Raw genomic sequence first — 27,159 nt, forward strand, 5'->3', positions numbered from 1 at the left:
TCTTCCAACAAGACAATGATCCAAAACATAAAGCAAAATCTACAATGGAATGGTTCACAAATAAACATATCCAGGTGTTAGAATGGCCAAGTCAAAGTCCAGACCTGAATCCAATCGAGAATCTGTGGAAAGAACTGAAAACTGCTGTTCACAAACGCTCTCCATCCAACCTCACTGAGCTCGAGCTGTTTTGCAAGGAGGAATGGGCAAAAAGTTCAGTCTCTCGATGTGCAAAACTGATAGAGACATACCCCAAGCGACTTACAGCTGTAATCGCAGCAAAAGGTGGCGCTACAAAGTATTAACTTAAGGGGGCTGAATAATTTTGCACAGCCAATTTTTCAATTTTTTATTTGTTAAAAAAGTTTGAAATATCCAATAAATTTCGTTCCACTTCATAATTGTGTCCCACTTGTTGTTGATTCTTCACAAAAAATTACAGTTTTATATCTTTATGTTTGAAGCCTGAAATGTGGCAAAAGGTCGAAATGTTCAAGGGGGCCGAATACTTTCGCAAGGCACTGTATATCTATATATCTGTCTCCCCCCTCTCTCTTCCTCTCTCTGTCGTCCTCTCCCCCCTCTCTCCCTATATATATTTCTCTCTCTCTCTATATATATATATATATATTTCTCTCTGTCTCCCTCTCTATATTTATCATCATCTCCCCCCCTCTCTCTATATTTCTCACTCTCTTCCGCTCTCTTTCTCCCTCCCTCTCTCTATATATATTTCTCTCTCACTTCCTCTCTCTCTCCCTCTATTTCTCTCTATATATATGTATCTCTCTCTCTCATTCTCTCTGTCTGTCTCTTATTCTCTCCCTCTCCTTGAGAAAATGTCAGTATGCATCAGTCTGTTTGGTTGGTTGCTGGTTGGTTCCCTCAAGCACGAGAAAACCAGGCTCCCACACCATCACACCAGGGAGAAAGGGAAGGCGAGAGAGGGAGGGAGGGATGGAGAGAAGAAAATAGGAGGGGGGAGGTCCATCTGCGACTGTGTTCACACTCAGTTTCACAAACTGAAGAAATGACAGGAGTAGTCCTCTGCTGAGCACAGCGGCTCTCCTCCTCCTCCTCTCCTCTCCTTCCAGGGTTCTTATGTTGCTATTGTTTCTGTCTGAATCTCATTTTGTAATATACTCAACAGAAAGAGCCTGGTGCATGCTCCTCTACAGAATTAAATAGGATCTCTATGTGCTCTTCACTTTCTAGGAAATACTTTTTCTAAGAACTACTCAACCTATTCACTGTCTGAGTATTTAAAGTATTCAGTCTCTAAGTGCACTATTAAAACTATCTCTGAGACACAGGGATCATCTGATAATATACCTGGGATGTACCACAGTACTATCTCTGAGACACAGGGGTTGTCTGATAATATACCTGGGATGTACCAGAATACTATCTCTGAGACACAGGGGTCGTCTGATAATATACCTGGGATGTACTAGAGTACTATACATTATACTGTCCACAGTCATCTGGTATGACCAAGTTGATGCTGAGGTGTTGACAGATTGACAGTTCCTCCTGCCATCTTTTCGTCTCAAAAGGTAGAAATTAGAGAGTGAGTGGGGTAGAGGTGAGGTGCTCAAAGTACTGTGTGTGCACGTATTTAAGTGTTCGTGTAGACTTCAATGGTTGTGTATGTGTGTGTGGATGACTTTGACTGTGCATGTGTTTGAGTACATTACAGTAGTGTGTGTGTCTGTTTGTGTGCATGTCAGTTTTTGTATGTGTGTAGGCATGGTGTGTCAGGGGCAGTGAGCACAGCAGGGTTGATTTCTGTCAGAAGCAAACAGAGGAGTGAGTGGGCTCATTGTGAGGCAGGGCTACATTAGGACAACTCTTAAAATAACTTCCACTGTTATTGTTTCTGCCAGACAGCACCACAGTACGAGAGGAAGAAGGAGCGGGAGGTGATATGTAGGCATGTATACAGTATGCAGATTTATGTTTCAATTGTCAGTATACCATGGCATTGTTGAATACTCATTTCTGATTAGTTTGAAGGGCATTCTAGAGTGTGCATTATTTCCCTTTATAAACTGGGTGGTTCAAGTCCTGAATGCTGATTGGCTGAAAGCTGTGGTGTATGAGGCCGTGTACCATGGGTATGACAAAACATTTATTTTTACTATTCTAATTACATTTGTAACCAGTTTATAACAGCAGTAAGTCACCTCGGGGGTTTGCGGTATATGGCCTATATACCATGACTAAGGGCTGTATACAGGTATTCCGTGTTGTGTTGTGCAAAGAACAGCTCTTAGCCGTGGTATATTGGCCATATTCCACACCCCCTTGGGCCTTATTGCTTTAATAATACACTGATTGTACAAAACATTACGAACACCTGCTCTTTCCATATCATAGACTGACCAGGTGAATCCAGGTGAAAGCTATGATCCCTTAATGATGTCACTTGTTAAATGCACTTCAATCAGTGTAGATGAAGGGGAAGAGACAGGTTAAAGAAGGATTTTTAAGCCTTGAGGCAACTGAGACATGGATTGTGTATGTGTGTCATTCAGAGGGTGAATAGGCAAGACAAAAGATTTAAGTGCCTTTGAAGGTAAGGTAGTAGGTGCCAGGCGCACCGGTTTGAGTGTGTCAAGAATTGCAACGCTCCTGGGTTTTCACGCTCAACAGTTTCCTGTGTGTATCAAGAATGGTCCACCACCCAAAGGACATCCAGCCAACTTGACACAACTGTGGTGTCACGTCCTGACCAGTAAAGGGGTTATTTGTTATTGTAGTTTGGTCAGGACGTGGCAGGGGGTGTTTGTTTTATGTGGTTTGGGGTTTGTTGGGTTATGTGTTATGTAGAGGGGTGTTTGTTTAGAGTGTTCTGGGGTTTGTGGGTTATGTTCTAGGTTAGTGTATTTCTATGTTAGATCTAGGGTGTTTAGTTCTATGTTTAGTTAATTGGGATTGGCCTTCAATTGGAGGCAGCTGTTCCTCGTTGCCTCTGATTGAAGGTCCTATGTATAGGGGTGTGTTTGTAATGGGAAGTGTGGGAAGTTGTTTTTGCATAGCTGTGTGTAGCCTGCAAGACTGTTTGTCGTCCGTTCGTTTTCTTGTTTTTGTTACGTGTCTCAAATAAAGTTAAAATGAGCACTCAACCCGCTGCGCCTTGGTCCACTTCATACGACGGCCGTTACATGTGGGAAGCATTGGAGTGGTGATTTTTATATGCATTCATTTGTATATCATTGAACTTTATAAATCTGTCAGTTTATTAAAGCTGAGTGATTAGTGCTTTTTGAGGTCAGTTTGGGTTCAGGTTCGATAATTTTTCTAAACATTAAATGCACTGAGTATTCTGTGGGTTGAATGCTGTAACATCACAGACTAAAACTATTACTAAAAGTCCCATGATGGTAGTGACTGCTCATGACTACTTATCACTTAATAACCATCATTTATTCACATTACTTGAATTAAATATTTCAGTTGTTGTGTATATTACATTTGATGACTTTATTTCATTCCAAGTCCTCATCGCATCTCTATAGAGACTGTTTATGACTGCTGAATAACAACAATCACTTAGATCATGTATTTTCAGGTAGAGAAACCTCGCGAAGCAACTGCTCTCTATCCCTCAATTGTGTATTCTTCTCTCTCTTTTATGTAGCAGGTGTACAAGAAACACAAACCGGACAAGTAGTCGTGCAATGGATTATGGTCATTGTAGTTAATTACCACGTTTTCTGCGCTAAACTATGTAGAATATTGTCCTGTTGGAAATTACAACACTCTACTACATTGCACAGTTCAGGCTTGATCTGATATCTCTACAGAAACTGCACAATGTGCGCATTGAGTTCACAGAAAAAAAACGAACGAAATGGAATTAAAATAATTGAACCAACATTGGCCAATGATTGTTTAAATAACTTTTGGTTAATCACTCAGCACTATTGTTTATCCAGATTTGCAGTAAACATACAGTATTGTGTGTGTGTGTGCGCAAGTGGCCATGCTTGTGTGTGTGTGTATGTATGTGAGTGTGTGTCCGTGCGTGCATGTGATTTGAACTTCTAGACAAGTTACTTACCACACCCTGAGCAGCGATGAGCGCTGCCAATGTGCTCCTGCCTGAGGTTCCGGGGGTGCAGAGAGAGAGACAGATCTCCTGTCCTCCCACCAGTGTTCTGTCCATCTCTATCAGTATAGCCTCCGCCTGCTCTGCACTCTCATACTCCACCACCCCGAACCCTCGCACCGGGCTGCCCTCATCCTGGGCTAGCTGAAACACAGAAAACACACACACGTTATACACACACGTTACACAGATCTCACTCTCAACAGCACAGGGCTACAAACAAACAAGCAAACTGACAACAGTAAAAACAAGTACATAACAACACATAAACCTTGCACGATGCATTCCCAACACTCTCTTAATCCCATCACAATTAGCGCAGTGTGTACGGAATAAAGCAACAACCTTGTCATGCCTCCACAGAGACTGGCAGTATACTCTCACAAGATGAGCTCCAACTCACATCCAACTCTGACACATTCCCAAAGCTCTCTCTCAGAGTGGAGTAGCAGTACCATACTGTGTTACATCTATCATAGCTCAGGTGGAGTAGCAGTAACATACTGTATTACATCAATCATATAACGGTGGAGTAGCAGTACCATACTGTGTTACATCTATCATAGCTCAGGTGGAGTAGCAGTACCATACTATATTACATCTATCATAGCTCAGGTGGAGGCTCAGGTGGAGTAGCAGTACCGTACTGTATTACATCTATCATAGCTCAGGTGGAGTAGCAGTACCATACTGTATTACATCTATCATAGTTCAGGTGGAGGCTCAGGTGGAGTAGCAGTACCGTACTGTATTACATCTATCATAGCTCAGGTGGAGGCTCAGGTGGAGTAGCAGTACCGTACTGTATTACATCTATCATAGTTCAGGTGGAGGCTCAGGTGGAGTAGCAGTACCGTACTGTATTACATCTATCATAGTTTAGGTGGAGGCTCAGGTGGAGTAGCAGTACCATACTGTATTACATCTATCATAGCTCAGGTGGAGTAGCAGTACCATACTGTATTACATTTATCATAGTTCAGGTGGAGGCTCAGGTGGAGTAGCAGTACCGTACTGTATTACATCTATCATAGTTCAGGTGGAGGCTCAGGTGGAGTAGCAGTACCGTACTGTATTACATCTATCATAGATCAGGTGGAGTAGCAGTACCGTACTGTATTACATCTATCGTAGTTCAGGTGGAGGCTCAGGTGGAGTAGCAGTACCGTACTGTATTACATCTATCATAGTTCAGGTGGAGGCTCAGGTGGAGTAGCAGTACCGTACTGTATTACATCTATCATAGTTCAGGTGGAGGCTCAGGTGGAGTAGCAGTACCGTACTGTATTACATCTATCATAGTTCAGGTGGAGGCTCAGGTGGAGTAACAGTACCGTACTGTATTGTCACAACGGTCGATGAAAGGGGACCAAAGCGCAGCGTGTTGAGTGCTCATCTTCTTTTATTAATGTAATAAAGTGAACACTTAAACAAAAATAACAAAATGACACATGACAGTTCCGTAAGGTAGCATAGACTATACGAAAAACAACCACCCACAACCCACAGGAAAAAACAGGCTGCCTAAGTATGGCTTCCAATCAGAGACAACGAAAGACACCTGCCTCTGATTGGAAACCATACTCGGCCACACATAGAAAATGAACATAGAAAATGAAAACTAGAACAAATCCACTATGAAACAAACCAACCCCAAAACACACAAAAACAACACCCCCTGCCACGCCCTGACCAACTACAATGACAAATGACCCCTTTTACTGGTCAGGACGTGACATGTATTACATCTATCATAGATCAGGTGGAGTAGCAGTACCATACTGTATTACATCTATCATAGCTCAGAGTGGAGTAGCAGTACCATACTGTATTACATCTATCATAGATCAGGTGTTCTGTGAAAGCCAGCCACTTTGATAATGGTCTGAAAAGAGCCCTTTCAGAATCTGCTGATATCTCTCTGTCTCTCTCTCTTATTCTCACTGTCTTTGGTGTTCTGAGCCAGAATTCCAAAGAGAAAGCATTACAGAAGTGAGAGATAGCCTGGCTCAGAACTCCAAAGAGAATATGTGTGTGTGTGAGTGTGAGTGTGAGTGTGAGTGTGAGTGTGAGAGTGAGAGTGTGTGAGAGAGAGAGAGAGAGAGAGAGAGAGAGAGAGAGAGAGAGAGAGAGAGAGAAATCAGCAGCTTCTGAAAGGGCTCTTTTCAGACCATTATCAAAGTGGCTGGCTTTCACAGAATCCACCTGAGCTATGATAGATGTAATACAGTACGTTACTGCTACTCCTACTCCACCTGGCTTTCTCTCTCAGACTCAGACAAATAAACACACACACAAACATTAAAAAAGCACTAGTCTTCTCAGTACTGACGCAATGACAGAGCAGTTACTTCCTCATGAAGTGCAGGCTGGTTTCCAGTGACAGAGCAGTTTCTTCCTCATGAAGTGCAGGCTGGTTTCCAGTGACAGAGCAGTTACTTCCTCATGAAGTGCAGGCTGGTTTCCAGTGACAGAGCAGTTTCTTCCTCATGAAGTGCAGGCTGGTTTCCAGTGACAGAGCAGTTTCTTCCTCATGAAGTGCAGGCTGGTTTCCAGTGACAGAGCAGTTTCTTCCTCATGAAGTGCAGGCTGGTTTCCAGTGACAGAGCAGTTTCTTCCTCATGAAGTGCAGGCTGGTTTCCAGTGACAGAGCAGTTTCTTCCTCATGAAGTGCAGGCTGGTTTCCAGTGACAGAGCAGTTTCTTCCTCATGAAGTGCAGGCTGGTTTCCAGTGACAGAGCAGTTTCTTCCTCATGAAGTGCAGGCTGGTTTCCAGTAAGCACCAGTAGATGTCTCCTGACAGCTATTATTACTTTACAGTTACTGTCCATCAATACAACTAACAGGGACAGAGGGAGGGAGAGAAGGAAAGAGAGAAGGATGGAGGAAGGAAGGGAGGGAGGGAGGGAGGGAAATACGATTGGGAGGGAGGGAGGATTGGTGAAAAGAGAGATGGATAGATGGATGGAGTGAAGAAGGGAGTTAGTAATGCTCCTGTCTTGAAATGAGTCAATTTAAGCCCACTGTAATAGGACAAGGAGCCATACATCCTGGTACTTACTGTATGTCAGCCAATCAGTAGAAGGGATGAGTTAAATAATGCACCAGACCTTCTCACCCCTGTAGGCCCTGAGTCCTGTCATACAACATTTAGATGCCAGCCTAGTAGCTAATGCAGACCAACTGGCATAACATGCTTCCAGATCACCACCAGTCACTGTTCAGCTGGATGGAACGGTAAGACAAGGCAGGACTGAACTGGACTGAATCGCATATAGTAGAGATTCTCCACACAATAACACAGCTGCTCTCATAAGAGTTCAGTCATGACTCATGAGTCATTTGTTGCTTATCCCCCATCCTCTCACCCCACATTTCCTCTCCTCCACTCCCACTCGTCGGTCAGTCCCCCCAGCCTGAGGAGCAGAGCTGTGGAGGAGGTCGATAGGCCATCAGAATACATTAGCCATACTCTATGGAAATAAATGACCTTCCTCTCCTCCTTACCAGTCTACCAATTCAACGCCCTAAGGAAGGGAATGAGGGAGGGACATTGAACACACATATGTCACTCCAGTGAGTGAGTGAGTGATGTTTGCAAAGCAAGAGAGAGAGAATAAGTGACAAAGAGAGAGAGATGCACACACATATACACATCAAGCTGTTATGTTCATTCACCTTCTGCACAATCAAGTGTGTGTGCCTGCGTGCATGTGTGTGTAATGTACTGATCTGACTCTGAGAGCTTTATTTATAGTACAGAAAGTAGGGACTGTCATTTAGCTGGGTGTCAAGCAGCTGAGAGGGAAACCAAACCCTCACAACGGACACCAGCACCATCCCCAGCAGGGTGCACAGTCATACACACAAACATACAGAGACATCTACATAAGTTCACTATGGTTTAACAGGTAAAAACTCTCTCTCTCTCTTTCTCCCACTCTGTTGTACTCGTCCAATGATAAAGGGTTAAAGGGGATTAGGTAAATAAAACACTATCTCCAAACATACAGCTGGCCAATGTGCAATAGCTTTCCCTATGTCACCCGCTAATATTCATTTATAGTGAGAGGGTCCAGAGAGCCTTTGGTTGAAGTTAATCAATAGTGGCCTCAGCTCTGCACTTCCAATGAGCCAGTGACCCCTCCCTCCCTCCCTCCCTCCCTCCCTCCCTGGTCCATTGTCCATGTCCAGTGTTGACATAAAGACTAACCCATTTACAGAGAGACCCATCACCCCCACCATGCCCTCTATGATATAATTGAGACTCTGGCATTTTATCTCCCCCTCAGGTTAAGGTTACTTCTGCCTCTTCAACATCATAATCACATAAAAGGCCAGCTACTGTGGACATGTGTGTAAAGTGCACGTGTGTGTGTGTGTGTGTGTGGGTGTAGTGTTTATTATCCACATCTTTCTGTGTCTGTCATGGTCTGTCGACTCCTATGCTACTCGACGGCACAGAACCCCTCTGTGATGTCATCTGCACAGCTCTTTCCACTGTTTATGAAACTGGCCAAGAAACTTTCCTAAGCAGTCATTGTGTGTGTGTGTGTGTGTGTGTGTGTGTGTGTGTGTGTGTGTGTGTGTGTGTGTGTGTGTGTGTGTGTGTGTGTGTGTGTGTGTGTGTGTGTGTGTGTGTGTGTGTGTGTGTGTGTGTGTACGCATCAGGAACAGATATGTCATAGTGAATCAGTCTTGTTACTTAAACAAAGATCAGTGCACACACGCATAAAGACAGACACACAGGCAGACACACAGACAGACACACGCACCGCGAGAAAGAGAGAGCAGGATATGTGCTCAGACCTTCACAGCCGTGCCACATGGTCCTCTATAGACTATCTACAGTATACACACACGCTCATGCACACTGTCATATGCTCCATGTCTCTGGCAAGTCATTTACCTCAGTCTTACTGAGCTAACATCACCAATGTCTGGGATTGGACACATACAGGTGTAGGATCTTAATTTGATGACCCTGTTGTTGCACGAAGTTAACATACGAAAATGTTTTAAGATGGTCATACCAAGGATCATGTACAGTTGAAGTCGGAAGTTTACATACACCTTAGCCAAGTACATTTAAACTCAGTTTTTCACAATTCCTGAAATTTAATCATAGTAAAAATTCCCTGCCTTAGGTCAGTTAGGATCACTACTTTATTTTAAGAATGTGACATTTCATAATAATACTAGAGAGAATGATTTATTTCAGCTTTTATTCCTTTCATCACATTCCCAGTGGGTCAGAAGTTTACATACACTCAATTACTATTTGGTAGCATTGCCTTTAAATTGTTTAACTTGGGTCAAACGTTTCGGGTAGCCTTCCACAAGCTTCCCACAATAACTTGGGTAAAATTCGTCCCATTCCTCCTGACAGAGCTGGTGTAACTGAGTCAGATTTGTAGGCCTCCTGGCTAGCACACGCTTTTTCAGTTCTGCCCACAAATGTTGTATAGGATTGAGGTCAGGGCTTTGTGATGGCCACTTCAATACCTTGACCTGGTTGTCTTTAAGCCATTTTACCACAACTTGGAAGTATGCTTGGGGTCATTGTCCATTTGGAAGACCCTTTTGCAGCCAAGCTTTAACTTCATGACTGATGTCTTGAGATGTTGCTTCAATATATCCACATAATTTTCCTACCTCATGATCCCATCTATTTTGTGAAGTGCACCAGTCCCTCCTGCAGCAAAGCACCCCCGTGCCACTCCCGTGCTTCACGGTTGGGATGGTGCTCTTCGGCTTGCAAGCCTCCCCCCTTTTCCTCCAAACATAACGATGGTCATTATGGCCAAACAGTTCTATTTTTGTTTCATCAGACCAGAGGACATTTCTCCAAAAAGTACAATCTTTGTCCCCATGTGCAGTTGCAAACCGTAGTCTGTTTTTTTTATGGCAGTTTTGGAGCAGTGGTTTCTTCCTTGCTGAGCAGCCTTTCAGGTTATGTCGATATAGGACTCGTTTTACTGTGGATATAGATACTTTTGTACCTGTTTCCTCCAGCATCTTCACAACGTCCTTTGCTGTTGTTCTGGGATTGATTTGCACTTTTTGCACCAAAGTACGTTCATCTCTAGGAGACAGAACGGGTCTCCTTTCTGAGCAGTATGACGGCTGCGAGGTCCCATGGTGTTTATACTTGCGTACTATTGTTTGTACAGATGAACGTGGTACCTTCAGGCATTTGGAAATTGCTCCCAAGGATGAACCAGACTTGTGGAGGTCTACAATTCTTTTTCTGAGGTCTTGGCTGATTTCTTTTGATTTTCCCATGATGTCAAGCAAAGAGGCACTGAGTTTGAGGGTAGGCCTTGAAATACATCCACAGGTACACCTCCAATTGACTCAAATTATGTCAATTAGCCTATCAGAAGCTTCTAAAGCCATGACATCATTTTCTGGAATTTTCTAAGCTGTTTAAAGGCACACTCAACCAAGTGTATGTAAACTTCTGACCCACTGGAATTGTGATACAGTGAATTATAAGTGAAATAATCTGTCTATAAACAATTGTTGGAAAAATGACTTGTGTCATGCACAAAGTAGATGTCCTAACCGACTTGCATAAACTATAGTTTGTTAACAAGAAATTGGTGGTTGAAAAACGAGTTTTAATGACTCCAACCTAAGTGTATGTAAACTTCGGACTTCAACTGTAGCTATTTGATTTGGAATTTTAGGACCCCCTGAAGGTATATAAAAAAAATTGAAAAATTATTTTCTTTACTGCTATTAGCCCATAGAAATGCATTGAATAACAGCATAATACATGGATAAACAGATAGTCAAGAAAAAATAATAAAGTAAGCTTGTTCTGAAGTGTCTGTCTATCTGAGAGATGCATTACATGTATTACTGAACTAAAATATAAACGCAACATGTAAAGTGTTGCTCCCATGTTTCATGAGCTGAAATAAAAGCAGCATTTGTTTACATCCTTGTTAGTGAACATTTCTCCTTTACCAAGATAATCCATCCACCTGACAGGTGTGGCATATCAAGAAGCTGATTAAACAGCATGATCCTTACAAAGGTGCACCTTGTGCTGGGGACAATAAAAAGCCACTCTAAAATGTATAGTTTTGCCACATAACACAATGCCGCAGATGTTTTGAGGGAGCAAGCAATTGGCATGCTGACAGCAGGAATATCCACCAGAGCTGTTGCCAAAGAATTGAATGTTCATTTTTCTACTATATGTCGGCTCCAACATCATTTTAGAGAATTTGGCAGTATATCCAACCGGCCTGACAACCGCAGACCACGTGCAACCAACCATGCTCCCAAGTGGGTGGGCCTATGCCCTCAGACTGGGGCGAAGGTTCCCCTTCCAACAGGACAATGACCCTAAGCACACAGCCAAGACAACGCATGAGTGGCTTCGGGACTCTGAATGTCCTTGAGTGGCCCAGCCAGAGCCCGGACTTTAACCTGATCGAATATCTCTAGAGAGACCTGAAAATAGCTGTGCTGCAACGCTCCCAATCCAACCTGACAGAGCCTGAGAGGATCTGCAGAGAAGAATGGGGGAAAAAATCCCCAAATACAGGTGTGCCAAACTTGTAGTTTCATACCCAAGAAGACTCAAGGCTGTAATCACTGCTTCAACAAAGTACTGAGTAAAGGGTCTGACTGCTTATGTAAATGTGATATTATTATTATTTATTTTTAAAAAATTGCAAAAATTTCTAAAAATCAGTTTTTGCTTTTTCATTATGCGGTATTGTGTGTAGATTGATGAGGGAATAAGGCAGGAACGTGTTGTCACGTGTGCTCCCTCTCCGGCCTCTAGGTCACCAGGCTGCTCGTGATGGCGCACACCTGTCACCGTCATCACTCACATGATTACCTTCCTTATATATGTCACTCCCTTTGGTTCCTTCCCCAGGCGTTATTGTTTCTGTTTCTGTGTCAGTTCTGTGCGTTGTCCGTGTTTCTTATTTTGTATTATGTTGTGTTTCTTTATTAAAACACTCACTCTCTGTACTTGACTCTCAGAGCACATCGTGCTCACCTAAGGGAAGCATCAGGAAGTGTTTTTAGTTTTTTTTGTGTCAGGTGGAATGACGTTGGGTCGGGGAGCCACTACAGGTTTACATGCCTCAGCCTGATCAGCAGGCTCCCCTGGCTCAGCCGGATCTCCAGGCTCCCCTGTGTGGCTGAGAGTGTGTGGGTGACAAAGTGTTGTGGATGTGTTTCTGGCTTATTATATGTGGGACGTAGCAAACAGGCCATCTCCACTCTATCTTGCTTAACTCTAAAAGAGAGTCAAAGCAAATCAAATGTTATTGGATACATACACATGGTTAGCAGATATTAATGCGAGAGTAGCGAAATGCTTGTGCTTCTAGTTCCGACCTTGCAGTAAAATCTAACAAGTAATCTAACAATTTCACAACAACTACCTTATACACACAAATGTAAAGGAATGAATAAGAATATGTACATATAAATATATGGATGAGCGATGGCCGAACGGCATAGGCAAGATGCAGTAGATGGTATAGAGTACAGTATATACATATGTGATGAGTAATGTAGGGTATGTAAACATTATATAAAGTGGCATTGTTTAAAGTGACTAGTGATACATTTATTACATTCAATTTTTTTATTATTAAAGTGGCTAGAGATTTTAGTCAGTATGTTGGCAGCAGCCACACTATGTTACTGATGGCTGTTTAACAGTCTGATGGCCTTGAGATAGAAGCTGTTTTTTAGTCTCTCGGTCCCAGCTTTGATGCACCTGTACTGACCTTGCCTTCTGGATGATAGCGGGGTGAACAGGCAGTGGCTCGGGTGGTTGTTGTCCTTGATGATCTTTTTGGCCTTCCTGTGACATTGGGTGCTGTAGGTGTCCTGGAGGGCAGGTAGTTTGCCCCCGGTGATGCGTTGTGCAGACCTCACTACCCTCTGGAGAGCCTTACGGTTGTGGGCGGAGCAGTTGCCATATCAGGCGGTGATACAGCCTGACAGGAAGCTCTTGATTGTGCATCTGTAAAAGTTTGTGAGTGTTTTCGGTGACAAGCCAAATTTCTTCAGCCTCCAGAGGTTGAAGAGGTTCTTCACCAGGCTGTCTGTGTGGGTGGACCATTTCAGTTTGTCCGTGATGTGTACGCTGAGGAACTTTCCACCTTCTCCACTACTGTCCCGTCGATGTGGATAGGGGGTGCTCCCTCTGCTCTTTCCTGAAGTCCACGATCATCTCCTTTGTTTTGTTGACGTTGAGTGTGAGGTTATTTTCCTGACACCACACCATCGTTACGCGCACCTGCGTGTGTGTGTGTGTGTGTGTGTGTGTGTGTGTGTGTGTGTTGTGTGTTGTGTGTGTGTGTGTGTGTGTGTGTGTGTGTGTGTGTGTGTGTGTGTGTGTGTGTGTGGGCAGTATTTGCCTGTACAGTCTTTTCAAAAAGGGCAAAAATCTCTTCCAAATAAATCATCTTCACCCTCCTCGGCCCACACCAGTCATCCATCACATCCACAACACTTTGTCACCCACACTCTCAGCCACACACTCTCATTGACACCCTGTTCTCTCACAGACTGCTACTCTGACACAGTTCTCCTCCTAGTCTCCTCTGTCCCAGCCTGTCAATCAGGCAGGTGTGGGGTCTCCTCTCCTCTCACTGACAATTGTGACAGGGCAACCATGTCCCCGGTCACGGAACGGTCACTCTGTGGTCTTCAAAGTCTCTCCTCTATAGGGACCTGGAAGTCTACTGCTGTTCAACAGACCGACAACCAGGGCATTGGGTTTATGTCAGCTTGATAAACACACACATACACACATCCTAAGCCCTCCTAACTCCTCCTAGCCCCTCCTAACTCCTCCTAACTCCTAGCCCCTCATAACTCCTCCTAACCCCTTCTAACTCCTCCTAACTCCTCCTAACCCCTCCTAGCCCCTCCTAGCCCCTCCTAACCCCTCCTAACTCCTCCTAACTCCTCCTAACTCCTCCTAGCCCCTCCTAACCCCTTCTAACTCCTCCTAGCCCCTCCTAGCCCCTCCTAACCCCTCCTAACTCCTCCTAACTCCTCCTAGCCCCTCCTAACCCCTTCTAACTCCTCCTAACTCCTCCTAGCCCCTCCTAGCCCCTCCGAACCCCTCCGAACCCCTCCTAACTCCTCCTTGCCCCTCCTAGCCCCTCCTAACTCCTCCTTGCCCCTCCTTGCCCCTCCTAACTCCTCCTAACCCCTCCTAACTCCTCCTAACCCCTTATATCTCCTCCTAACACCTCCTAGCCCCTCCTAGACCCTCCTAGACCCTCCTAACTCCTCCTAACTCCTCCTAACCCCTTCTAACTCCTCCTAACCCCTTCTAACTCCTCCTAACCCCTTCTAACTCCTCCTAACTCCTCCTAACCCCTTCTAACTCCTCCTAACCCCTTCTAACTCCTCCTAACTCCTCCTAACCCCTTCTAACTTCTCCTAACCCCTTCTAACTCCTCCTAACCCCTCCTAACCCCTCTTAACCCCTATTAACTCCACCAAATGTAACTCCACTCTTCTCCTCTTACAGGTACCCTGCTTTATCACTGATGACTCATGTAGTATACAGTTTGTTCCCAGAGCTCTGTCCGGTCCCTAGCCACAGAAAAAGAGAGGGGGGGGGCATACAGAGAGAAAGAGACTTCTCTCTACTGTCATTTACCTGCTAATAACACATAGCTTTCTAATGGGCCTGGCATTCTTAGATTGCCTCCTGCTTATTTTTTTATTTAACCTTTATTTAACTAGGCAAGTCAGTTAAGAACAAATTCTTAATTACAATGATGGCCTACACCGGCCAAACCCGGATGACGCTGGGCCAATTGTGCACTGCCCTATTGGACTGCAAATCAGTTGTGATACAGCCTGGATTTGAACCAGGGTGTCTGTAGTGACGCCTCTAGCACTGAGATATAGTGCATTCAACCGCTGCGCCACTCAGGAGCCCTTCATTTGTGAGAGGGTGACCCGAAGCACACCGAGCAAGGCTTTGACAACCACTGTAAGGATGGAGACTTTGATTCATCTAGCACTACAGTACTAGAGGAGTCACTCTCAAGCACTGCTGCCGGAGGATAGAACGTTTTTAAACAAATTAGAATGGAACTGAAATGGAGAAGAACCATTGAAACAAAACGAGGAGGGGCTAGTGGTGATCATAGGGCTTAGGGAGGAGGAGGAACCTTAGTGCACTGCAGAGGCATGGTGGTGGGGGGCTTAGGGAGGAGGAGAGCCCTTAGTGCACTGCAGAGGGATGATGGTGGGGTGGGGGGGCTTAGGGAGGAGGAGAGCCCTTAGTGCACTGCAGAGGGATGATGGTGGGGGTGGGGGGGCTTAGGGAGGAGGAGAGCCCTTAGTGCACTGCAGAGGCATGGTGGTGGGGGTGGGGGGCTTAGGGAGGAGGAGAGCCCTTAGTGCACTGCAGAGGGATGATGGTGGGGGTGGAGGGTTTAGGGTGGAGGAGAGCCCTTAGTGCACTGCAGAGGGATGATGGTGGGGGTGGGGGTGGAGGGTTTAGGGTGGAGGAAGAACCTTAGTGCACTGCAGAGGGATGGTGGTGGGGGGCTTAGGGAGGAGGAGAGCCCTTAGTGCACTGCAGAGGGATGATGGTGGGGGTGGGGGTGGAGGGTTTAGGGTGGAGGAAGAACCTTAGTGCACTGCAGAGGGATGGTGGTGGGGTGGGGGGGCTTAGGGTGGAGGAGAGCCCTTAGTGCACTGCAGAGGGATGGTGGTGGGGGGCTTAGGGAGGAGGAGAGCCCTTAGTGCACTGCAGAGGGATGGTGGTGGGGGTGGGGGGCTTAGGGTGGAGGAGGAACCTTAGTGCACTGCAGAGGGATGGTGGTGGGGGTGGGGGTGGTGGGCTTAGGGTGGAGGAGAGCCCTTAGTGCACTGCAGAGGGATGGTGGTGGGGTGGGGGTGGGGGGCTTAGGGAGGAGGAGAGCCCTTAGTGCACTGCAGAGGGATGGTGGTGGGGTGGGGGTGGAGGGTTTAGGGAGGAGGAGAGCCCTTAGTGCACTGCAGAGGGATGGTGGTGGGGTGGGGGTGGAGGGTTTAGGGAGGAGGAGAGCCCTTAGTGCACTGCAGAGGGATGGTGGTGGGGGTGGGGGGCTTAGGGAGGAGGAGAGCCCTTAGTGCACTGCAGAGGGATGGTGGTGGGGGTGGTGGGCTTAGGGAGGAGGAGAGCCCTTCGTGCACTGCAGAGGGATGGTGGTGGGGGGCTTAGGGTGGAGGAGAGCCCTTAGTGCACTGCAGAGGGATGGTGGTGGGGGTGGAGGGTTTAGGGTGGAGGAGAGCCCTTAGTGCACTGCAGAGGCATGGTGGTGGGGGTGGAGGGTTTAGGGTGGAGGAGAGCCCTTAGTGCACTGCAGAGGGATGATGGTGGGGGTGGGGGTGGAGGGTTTAGGGTGGAGGAAGAACCTTAGTGCACTGCAGAGGGATGGTGGTGGGGGGCTTAGGGAGGAGGAGAGCCCTTAGTGCACTGCAGAGGGATGATGGTGGGGGTGGGGGGCTTAGGGTGGAGGAGAGCCCTTAGTGCACTGCAGAGGGATGGTGGTGGGGGGGCTTAGGGAGGAGGAGAGCCCTTAGTGCACTGCAGAGGGATGATGGTGGGGGTGGGGGTGGAGGGTTTAGGGTGGAGGAAGAACCTTAGTGCACTGCAGAGGGATGGTGGTGGGGGTGGTGGGCTTAGGGAGGAGGAGAGCCCTTAGTGCACTGCAGAGGGATGGTGGTGGGGGTGGGGGGCTTAGGGTGGAGGAGGAACCTTAGTGCACTGCAGAGGGATGGTGGTGGGGGTGGGGGTGGTGGGCTTAGGGTGGAGGAGAGCCCTTAGTGCACTGCAGAGGGATGGTGGTGGGGTGGGGTGGGGGGGCTTAGGGAGGAGGAGAGCCCTTAGTGCACTGCAGAGGGATGGTGGTGGGGGTGGGGGTGGTGGGCTTAGGGAGGAGGAGAGCCCTTAGTGCACTGCAGAGGGATGGTGGTGGGGGGTGGGGGTGGGGGGCTTAGGGAGGAGGAGAGCCCTTAGTGCACTGCAGAGGGATGGTGGTGGGGGTGGTGGACTTAGGGAGGAGGAGAGCCCTTCGTGCACTGCAGAGGGATGGTGGTGGGGGTGGGGGGCTTAGGGAGGAGGAGAGCCCTTAGTGCACTGCAGAGGGATGATGGTGGGGGTGGGGGTGGAGGGTTTAGGGTGGAGGAGGAACCTTAGTGCACTGCAGAGGGATGATGGTGGGGGTGGAGGGTTTAGGGTGGAGGAGAGCCCTTAGTGCACTGCAGAGGGATGATGGTGGGGGTGGGGGTGGAGGGTTTAGGGTGGAGGAAGAACCTTAGTGCACTGCAGAGGGATGGTGGTGGGGTGGGGGTGGAGGGTTTAGGGTGGAGGAAAGCCCTTAGTGCACTGCAGAGGGATGGTGGTGGGGGTGGGGGTGGAGGGTTTAGGGTGGAGGAGAGCCCTTAGTGCACTGCAGAGGGATGGTGGTGGGGTGGGGGTGGAGGAGAGCCCTTAGTGCACTGCAGAGGGATGGTGGTGGGGTGGGGGTGGAGGGTTTAGGGTGGAGGAAAGCCCTTAGTGCACTGCAGAGGGATGGTGGTGGGGGTGGGGGGCTTAGGGTGGAGGATTTAAGGGCCTTCTGCATGTGTATTTTATATTGGGTTGAACAGAGAGGGTAGACAGAGAGGTGAGTAAGACTGTATGTGGTAACAGTTAGAATAGGAAAGGAGCCTAAGGTCAAGGGACCTCTGAGGTATGGGATCTGTGAGTTATGGGACCTGTGAGTTATGGGACCTGTGAGTTATGGGACCTGTGAGGTATGGGACCTGTGAGGTATGGAATCTGGGAGGTATGGAATCTGGGAGGTATGGGACCTGGGAGGTATGGGACTTGGGAAATATGGGACCTGTGAGATATGGGACCTGGGAGATATGGGACCTGTGATGTATGGGACCTGTGAGGTATGGGACCTGTGAGGTATGGGACCTGTGAGGTATGGGACCCGTGAGATATGGGACCCGTGAGGTATGGGACCCGTGAGGTATGGGGTCTGTGAGGTATGGGACCTGTGAGGTATGGGACCTGTGAGGTATGGGACCTGTGAGGTATGGGACCTGTGAGATATGGGACCTGTGAGGTATGGGACCTGTGAGGTATGGGACCTGTCAGGTATGGGACCTGTGAGGTCTGGGACCTGGGAGTTATGGGACCTGGAAGTTATGGGACCTGGGAGTTATGGGATCTGTGAGGTATGGGACCTGTGAGGTCTGGGACCTGGGAGTTATGGGACCTGGAAGTTATGGGACCTGGGAGTTATGGGATCTGTGAGGTATGGGATCTGTGAGTTATGGATCTGTGAGGTATGGGATCTGTGAGGTATGGAACCTGTGAGGTATGGGATCTGTGAGGTATGGAACCTGTGAGGTATGGGATCTGTGAGTTATGGGAACTGTGAGTTATGGGAACTGTGAGTTATGGGAACTGTGAGTTATGGGAGTTATGTGATCTTTGCGTTCTGGGATCTGTGAGTTATGGGACTTGTGATGTATGGAATCTGTGAGTTATGGGACCTGTGGAGTATGGGATCTGTGAAGTATGGGATGTGTGAGTTATGGGATCTGTGAAGTATGGGATGTGTGAGTTATGGGATCTGTGCGTTATGGGATCTGTGAGTTATGGGATCTGTGCGTTATGGGATCTGTGCGTTATGGGATCTGTGCGTTATGGGATCTGTGAGTTATGGGATCTGTGAGTTATGGGATCTGTGCGTTATGGGATCTGTGCGTTATGGGATCTGTGCGTTATGGGATCTGTGCGTTATGGGATCTGTGCGTTATGGGATCTGTGCGTTATGGGATCTGTGAGTTATGGGATCTGTGAGTTATGGGATCTGTGAGTTATGGGATCTGTGCGTTATGGGATCTGTGCGTTATGGGATCTGTGCGTTATGGGATCTGTGCGTTATGGGATCTGTGCGTTATGGGATCTGTATATGAAACCATTAGGACGGATACTGTGGGTATGGCAGAGTGTAGGAGAAGATCTATAGCTTATCATCTGTTCACAACACATACACACAAACACACAAACGCGCACACAAACACACAAGCACACACACGATGCTGAAGCATAGGTCATTGCATAGCCTGCTGGTTCTGCAACAGCTAGGAGGCATCATGGTAATTTCATAATGTAGGTGTATTGATATCTGTGTGGGACAAGTGGAGGGTTACAGGGAGGTGGAGGACGGGTGGATGAGAGGGAGTGGAGGGATGGAAGATAGGAGGGGTGGACGGATACTGTGGGTATGGCAGAGTGTAGGAGAAGATCTATAGCTTATCATCTGTTCACAACACACACACACACACAACCCCCACACACACACACACACACACACACACACACAACCCCCCCACCCCACACACACCAAGTACTCCACCTCAGTCTCACCTGGCAGAAGACAGGCTTGTATCTGTCTGAGAACAGGAGGGTCAGCTCTTCTGAGTCGTACTCCTGGGGCAGCCGGTCCACACAGAGGCACTTAGAGTGGAGGTGGTGACCCGCAGTCAACTGGTTCACATCTGTCCATTGGACCATGACCGCACGGCCCCCCTCTGGTCGCCCCAGCAGCTCCGACCGCGCCCGCGACGCTGAGTCCTTCTTCATGTATTCCACGAAGCCGTAGCCCTTGGAGTGTCCGGTGAGCTCGCTGTAGACCAGGAAGCAGCGCTCGATGTTTCCGTAGGAACGGACTAGGTCCTCCAGCTGCTGGGCAGTAAAGGTGTGGGGCAGGTTGGTGAGGCAGAGCAGACTGTCTGTGGGCTGGAGCTGCACCGTGATGTCCCGGCTGCGCACGATGCTCTGGTGGAGGGAGCGGATGGCATCCTGAGCCTGGTCACCGTTCAGCAGGGTCACAAATGCTGGAGGGACACGGATAGGGGCGCACAGAGACAGGGACGGAGACAGGGACGCACAGAGACAGGGACGGAAACAGGGACAGGGGGACACAGAGACAAGGACGGAGACAGGGTACATGGATGCACAGAGACAGGGATGGAGACAGGGACAAGGACGGAATGCACCGAGACAGGGACGGAGACAGGGTACATGGACGCACAGAGACAGGGATGGAGACAGGGACACGGACAGGGATGCACCGAGACAGGGACAGAGACAGGGACACACAGAGACAGGGACGGAGAAAGGGACATGGACACAGAGACAGGGACGGAGACAGGGACACGGACAGGGACGCAGAGACATGGACAGGGACAGTGAGACAGACATGGACAAGGAGACACAGACATGGACAGGGAGACAGACATGGACAAGGAGACACAGACAGGGAGACATGGACAGGGACATGGACAGGGAGACAGACATGGACAAGGAGACACAGACATGGACAGGAAGACACAGACATGGACAGGGACATGGACAGGGAGACACAGACATGGACAGGAACATGGACAGAGACACAAACAAGGAGACACACAGCCAGAGAAACACAGAGACACGCATAGAGACACACAGAGACGCACAGAGAGAAAGTCCCACATTAGCTGGGAGCAGCCTGGAAATAATCCACTCACTGACAGACATATTTAACCTGCCTCTAAACACACATTGACAGAACAGCATGCTAGATCACTATGACAGGGGAGGCGCTTACAACATCACAGGCCAATAAACATGGCTAATCAAACCTGAACCCTTTCAAACGAATGCTAACAGCCCGAAACGACGGTCTGCCCCCCCCCCCAACATGGCCCCCCTCGCCGACATGCCGTGCAGTGATTCATTGGCCATGAAATGAGGCGGTAATGAATTGATATGGAATGTGTAGCGTAGCTATAATATCCCTCAGCCGAGCGAGGGCTGTAGTGATAGCAGCTTCTGTCTGACAGGCTGGCCAAAACACATGACTGCTGATTTAAAAATACATCTAAATAAACTTAATTTGCGAGTGCTGGTCATCTTCTTGAAAATTAAATTATTGTTAAACCTGCTAAACATTTATTGTCTGTGGTAGGTCTGTGTTGAATATTCAGTTTAATTTAGTTGAATTTATTTGCACCAAAGAAAACAAGTGATAATGTCACGGCTGTTAGAAGGAGCGGACCAAGATGCAGCGTTTTCGTAGTTCCACATATTTATTTAAACAGTGAAACCGAATGCAACAATTAAACACTTCAAAATATACACAAACAACGAACCATGACGCAGGAGGATCAAATACACTCACAACGAATAATCACCCACAAACACATGTGAAACAAACAACTTAAATAGGACCTCCAATTAGAGACAACAACAACCTGCTTCCTCTAATTGGAGGTCATGCCAAACAACACCAACATAGAAATGCAAAACTAGAAACTGAGCATAGACATACAAAAACAGACAAACACCCCCTGTCACGCCCAGACCTACTCCACCATAGAAAATAACAACTCACTATGGTCAGGACGTGACAGTACCCCCCCCAAAGGTGCGGACTCTGACCGTGCCTAAAAAAACAACACAACACAAAGGGAGGGTAGGGTGGGTGACAACTGTCTATGGCGGCGGCTTTGGTTCCGGGCGTGGTACCCCCACTGCCCGCTGATCCTCCCGCTTCTGTATGTCTGGAGGAACCAGACCATGGATCCTCGCCGGATGCTTCGGACCACCAACCGCCGCTGAAAACTCTGGGCTAAAGACCGCCGCTGCAGACCATCACTGGAGACTCGGGGCTGCAGACCATCGCTGGAGGCTCCGGACTGGGAGGCGTCGCTGGAGGCTCCGGACTGGGGAGCGTCGCTGGAGGCTCCAGGCTGAGAAGTGTCACTAGAGGCTCCGGACTGAAGAGCGTCTCTGTAGGTTCCGGACTGGGGACCTTCGCTGCAGGCTCCGTGCCATGGATCATCACTACTGGTTCCGCGTCATGGATAATCACTGGAGGCTTCGTGCCATGGATCATCCCTACAAGCTCTGGGCCATGGCTCATCACTGGAGGCATCGTGCCTTGGGTCATCCCTACAGGCTCCGGGCCATGGATCATCACTGGAGGCTTCGTGCCATGAATTAACACTACAGGCTCCGGGCCATGGATCATCACTGGAGGCTTCATGCCATGGATTATCGCTGGAGACATCGGACCATTTACCATCACTAGAGGCTTCCTACGGGGCGCTGGAACTGGTCTCACCAGACTGGGGAGACGCATTGCGGACCACGTGCTCAAAGCAGGCACCGGCCTTACTGGGCTATGGACGCGTACTGGAGGAAGAGTGTGCGGAGCAGGCACAGGGAACACTGGGCCTTGGAGGCACACTGGAGGTCAGCTATGTGGGACTGGCATAGGAGGCGCCAGGCTAGTAACACGCACCTTCGGGCTAGTGCGGGGAGCAGGAACAGGACGTACTGGGCTATGGTGGCGCACTAGAGGAAGTGTGCGCGGAGCAGGCACAGGGTACACTGGGTCTTGGAGGCGCACTGGAGGTCTGGAGCGCACGGCCTGCACAACCCGTCCTGGCTGGATGCTCAACTCCGCTCGATAACTGCGGGGTGCGGGCACAGTTCGCACCGGCCTTTGAATGCGCCCTGACGACACAGTGCGCTTCACCGCAAAATATGGTGTCTGCTCCATCACTTGCTCCCCACAGTAAGCATGGGAAGTTGTCTCAGGACTCCATCCTGACTCTGCCCAACTCCCCTTGTGCCCCCCCTAAACAATTTTGGGGGCTGCCTCTCAGCCTTGCCTTTCGGTGCATATAGAGCCTCGTAGTATGGTCGCTCCTCTTTCGCTGCTTCGATTTCCTCCCTCGGATGACGATACTCCCCAGCCTGCCTCCAGGGTCCTTTACCATCCAAAATCTCCTCCCAAGTCCATTGCTCCAGATACTTCTGCTGCTCCTTACCACGCTGCTTGGTCCTTCTTTGGTGGGTGATTCTGTCACGGCTGTTAGAAGGAGCAGACCAAGATGCAGCGTTTTCGTAGTTCCACATATTTATTTAACCAGTGAAACCGAATGCAACAATTAAACACTTCAAAATATACACAAACAACGAACCATGACGCAGGAGGATCAAATACACTCACAACGAATAATCACCCACAAACACATGTGAAACAAACATCACCTTAAATAGGACCTCCAATTAGAGACAACAACAACCTGCTGCCTCTAATTGGAGGTCATGCCAAACAACACCAACATAGAAATGCAAAACTAGAAACTGAACATAGACATACAAAAACAGACAAACACCCCCTGTCACGCCCTGACCTACTCCACCATAGAAAATAACCACTCACTATGGTCAGGACGTGACAGATAAACACCAATACAGGTACAAAAATGTATAAACAAATGGTGTGCAGGTGTGGTTGGAAGCCCAAGGGCTGTTAAAACAGATAACAAAACCTAATGATTATAAACGAACTGATCAGTAAAAAAAATCACTGAGTGGAAGAACTATATCTAAATCGTTTTTATTTTTTTATTTAACCTTTATTTAACTAGACAAGTCAGTTAAGAACAAATTCTTATTTACAATGACGGCCTAGGAACTGCCTTGTTCAGGAGCAGAACGACGGAATCTTTCATGGCTATCAGCCTCTTGCAGTTGACATCTTTTGAAGCAGAGCAGAGCCAACACTATCAAGGCCTGTTGCATTTATCCTAATGCTCTTCCAGCGTTCTGAGAACGTTGTGCTAAGTGCAACAGGATAGAGACTAATACTGGCATTATCAGGAGAGAGATTTGGGTGCTGTCGAGTTATGACTAAGGATTTGAGAGACACCGGCACAGTTTAGCAGTGATCCCACTGATGTCTGATGTAACTGATGTAACGGTGGAGCTGATCCCAGAGCACTAATGTGATTCCAGGATTGTTCTGTCAGAGAACACCAGAGAGGACCTCTCTCCCACGTCCCACCCATCGGCTGCTAGAACTCCCAGCTCCATGTGCACAACTTCACATTCCATTAAAGCGTTAATACATGCCGCCCGCCATCCTGCCCTGCAACCGCCCGCACAGAAATCAATTAACTCAACACTCTAATACTCAAACTGCATAATGGATCTAGTTCGCTGAGCTGAGACGGTAATCTGGTTATACTGCGGTAAGTACAGTAACATCCCACTAAGAGTAGCCTGTATGATGTCTTAGGCAGACTTTATGCCCCCTCTGAAGCTTTCCCTCTCTTTCTGTGTTTCTCTTTCTCTCTTTATTTCTCTCTCTCTCGCTCTTTCTCTTTCTCTCCCTTCATCAAACAATACACTCCAAGAAGTGGTGGCTTACTAAATGGAACACCGCTGCTCAATATTTTCTTCAAGTGAGAGAGTGGAGTGGAGGAATGGAGGAGGGGAGGACAGCTCAAACGTCTTAAATAGCTTACACAATAATCTTATAATACAGAGGCGTTCCAGAAGCTGCTGACAGGTTTTCAGGTTAAACGTTTCTCTCCAAAATACAAAGAGGCTCTTAATTACAAGGCTTGGCTTCAAAACGCAGTGATTGAATTGTATTTCTATAAGGACTGTGTATGGCAAGAAGAATGTAAGGAAAGAAAGACAGAGGGAATCTGTTGTGGAACCATTTCAAAGCTTACAATTCTACATACCATGTTTCCTTGTGAAGTCGCTAATTAAAAACACAGGACACTAAGGAGGACAGCGACTGTATGATGGCTAAATCACATTGTGTAGAACACAGGGCTTTGTTCACCTACTATGCTCCTGTCAATACCATACTGTAGATGACATCCTCTCTGTTTCTTCACTATGGCCATGTTTGTACTCCATGTACCCAACAGATGGTATCACAGGATGGGAACATGCCCCAACCCACATTAACATTCCTCTTCGTCCACATCACCGAGAACTTGTCATGGACCAACACCACCACTCATGTCAAGAGGGCGCAACAGCGTCTTAATTCCTAAGGTGGCTGAAGAAATTCAGTATGCCACCCCGCGTCCTCTCCAAATATTACCGCTGCACCATCGAGAGTGTCCTGACCGGTTACATCACGGCCTGGTACGGAAATTGCTCCATCCGCGACCGCAAGGCCCTCCAGCGGATGGCGAAGACGGCCCAGTTCTTCCACCCATCCAGGACATCTACATGAAACGGTGCCTGAGGAAGGCATGCAGCATCATCAAGGACCCCACACACCTCAGCCACACTCCAGTTCTCTCCCTTACCGTCGGGCAGACGATATCGGAGCATGAGGTCTGATACCAATAGGCTCAGAGAGAGTTTCTATCTCCAAGCCATCAGACTGCTGAACACTTGAACTGGACTGACCACCTGCTCTGATTCTCCACATCTTAACACACAACACAACTGCTGCTACCAGACTCCTATTATACTGCTACATTTATATACTTGCCTCCGCTCACCCCCTCCCTTCCCCAAAACACATGTAAATATTGGACTAAAATATTGGACTAAAACATTTAAACGTGTTAACCCTCGCAAGGCTGCCGGCCCAGACGGCATCCCTAGCCGTGTCCTCTCTCCTGTACTCCCTGTTCACCCGTGACTGCGTGGCCATGCACGCAGCCATGCACGCTATCCACATCGACGGGACATTAGTGGAGAAGGTGGAAAGTTCCTCAGCGTACACATCAAGGACAAACTGAAATGGTCCACCCACAGAGACAGCTTGGTGAAGAAAGCGCAACAGCGCCTCTTCAACCTCAGGAGGCTGAAGAAATTTGGCTTGTCACCAAAAGCACTCAAACTTTTACAGATGTACAATCGAGAGCATCCTGTCGGGCTGTATCACCGCCTGGTACAGCAACTGCTCCGCCCACAACCGCAAGGCTCTCCAGAGGGTAGTGAGGTTTAAATAACGCATCACCGGGGGCAAACTACCTGCCCTCCAAGACACCTACAGCACCCAATGTCACAGGAAAGCCAAAAAGATAATCAAGGACAACAACCACCCAAGCCACTGCCTGTTCACCTGTATCATCCAGAAGGCGAGGTCAGTACAGGTGCATCAAAGCTGGGACCGAGAGACTGAAAAACAGCTTCTATCTCAAGGCCATCTGTCATGACACCGACGGATGGTGGCGCCCCTCCTCGACGGGGCGGCGCTCGGCGGTCGTCGTCGCCGGCCTACTAGCTGCCATCGATCCTTTTTGTTTCACTTTCTGTTGGTTAGGTCTAGGTAGGCACGCACCTGTTTTGGTTTAGTTATTAGTAGGGGGGGGTTATTTAGTCTAGCAAGGTATGTCTGTGTTTGTGCGTGATTATTTTTGTCAGGTTGTACGTCTGGGGAACAGGTGTTTTTTCCCTTCTGCCTGTAGGTTTTGTGGCAGTGTGTTTTGGGCTGCGTCCCTACGCTGTGTTCGGGCTGTTTATGGGTATTTGTTTTACCTTGCCCTACCCTACCTGTTTTTGGCAAGCGTGGATTATTTATTAAAAAGAAACGAGTGTTCACGGACTTGTGTCTCCTGCGCCTGACTTCAACCCTCCTGCTTCCTTGAGCATTCTGACAGAATCACGCACCAACTGATGGAGTCAGCAGGAGCTTCAGCGCCAACCCCGTCCATGGAGGAAAGAGTTGCCCAACACTCCACCCTGCTCCACCGTCTGGGTACCGCCATAGATCAGGTGTTGGCGCGCATGGAGAGCTGGGACCGAAGCGCTCTCGGCCCCATGAACGCGGCAGGTCAACAGCCTGCGCCCCAACCAGCACCCACAGCACCCAGTACCAGTGGGGTGAAACTCACTCCCCCCCAGGGAGTACGATGGGACGGCCGCTGGGTGTAAGGGCTTCTTACTCCAGTTGGAGTTATACCTGGCGACCGTTCGTCCCTCTCCCTCGGGGGAGGAGAGCGTCAGCGTCCTCGTCTCCTGTCTCATGGGTAGGGCCCTGGAATGGGCAAACGCCGTGTGGGACAGTCCGGACTCAGCCAGGGACAACTACCCAGAGTTCACCCGCCGTTTTCGGGCAGTGTTCGATCATCCCCCGGAGGGGAGAGCGGCGGGTGAGTGGCTATTTCAACTGAGACAGGAGACGAGGAGTGCGCAGGACGTTGCTCTCGAGTTCCGGACCCTG

General features: G+C 48.3%; 1 protein-coding gene across 3 annotated transcripts in view; it reads right to left on the reverse strand.

Moving 5' to 3' along the window:
* The window catches only part of raver2 (ribonucleoprotein, PTB-binding 2), a 176,708-nt gene that overhangs the window by 91,427 nt on the left and 58,122 nt on the right, over positions 1 to 27,159 (reverse strand). For all 3 annotated transcript variants that reach the window (XM_014123425.2, XM_014123424.2, XM_014123423.2), the window contains exons 3-4: positions 19,548 to 20,017; positions 4,067 to 4,258 (exon numbers count right to left, since the gene is read on the reverse strand). In XM_014123425.2, coding sequence (XP_013978900.2) covers positions 4,067 to 4,258; positions 19,548 to 20,017 — 662 coding nt within the window. The remainder of the gene's footprint in view (positions 1 to 4,066; positions 4,259 to 19,547; positions 20,018 to 27,159) is intronic.

The sequence above is a fragment of the Salmo salar genome, chromosome ssa10 (assembly GCF_905237065.1).
Source record: "Salmo salar chromosome ssa10, Ssal_v3.1, whole genome shotgun sequence".
Taxonomy (NCBI): domain Eukaryota; kingdom Metazoa; phylum Chordata; class Actinopteri; order Salmoniformes; family Salmonidae; genus Salmo; species Salmo salar.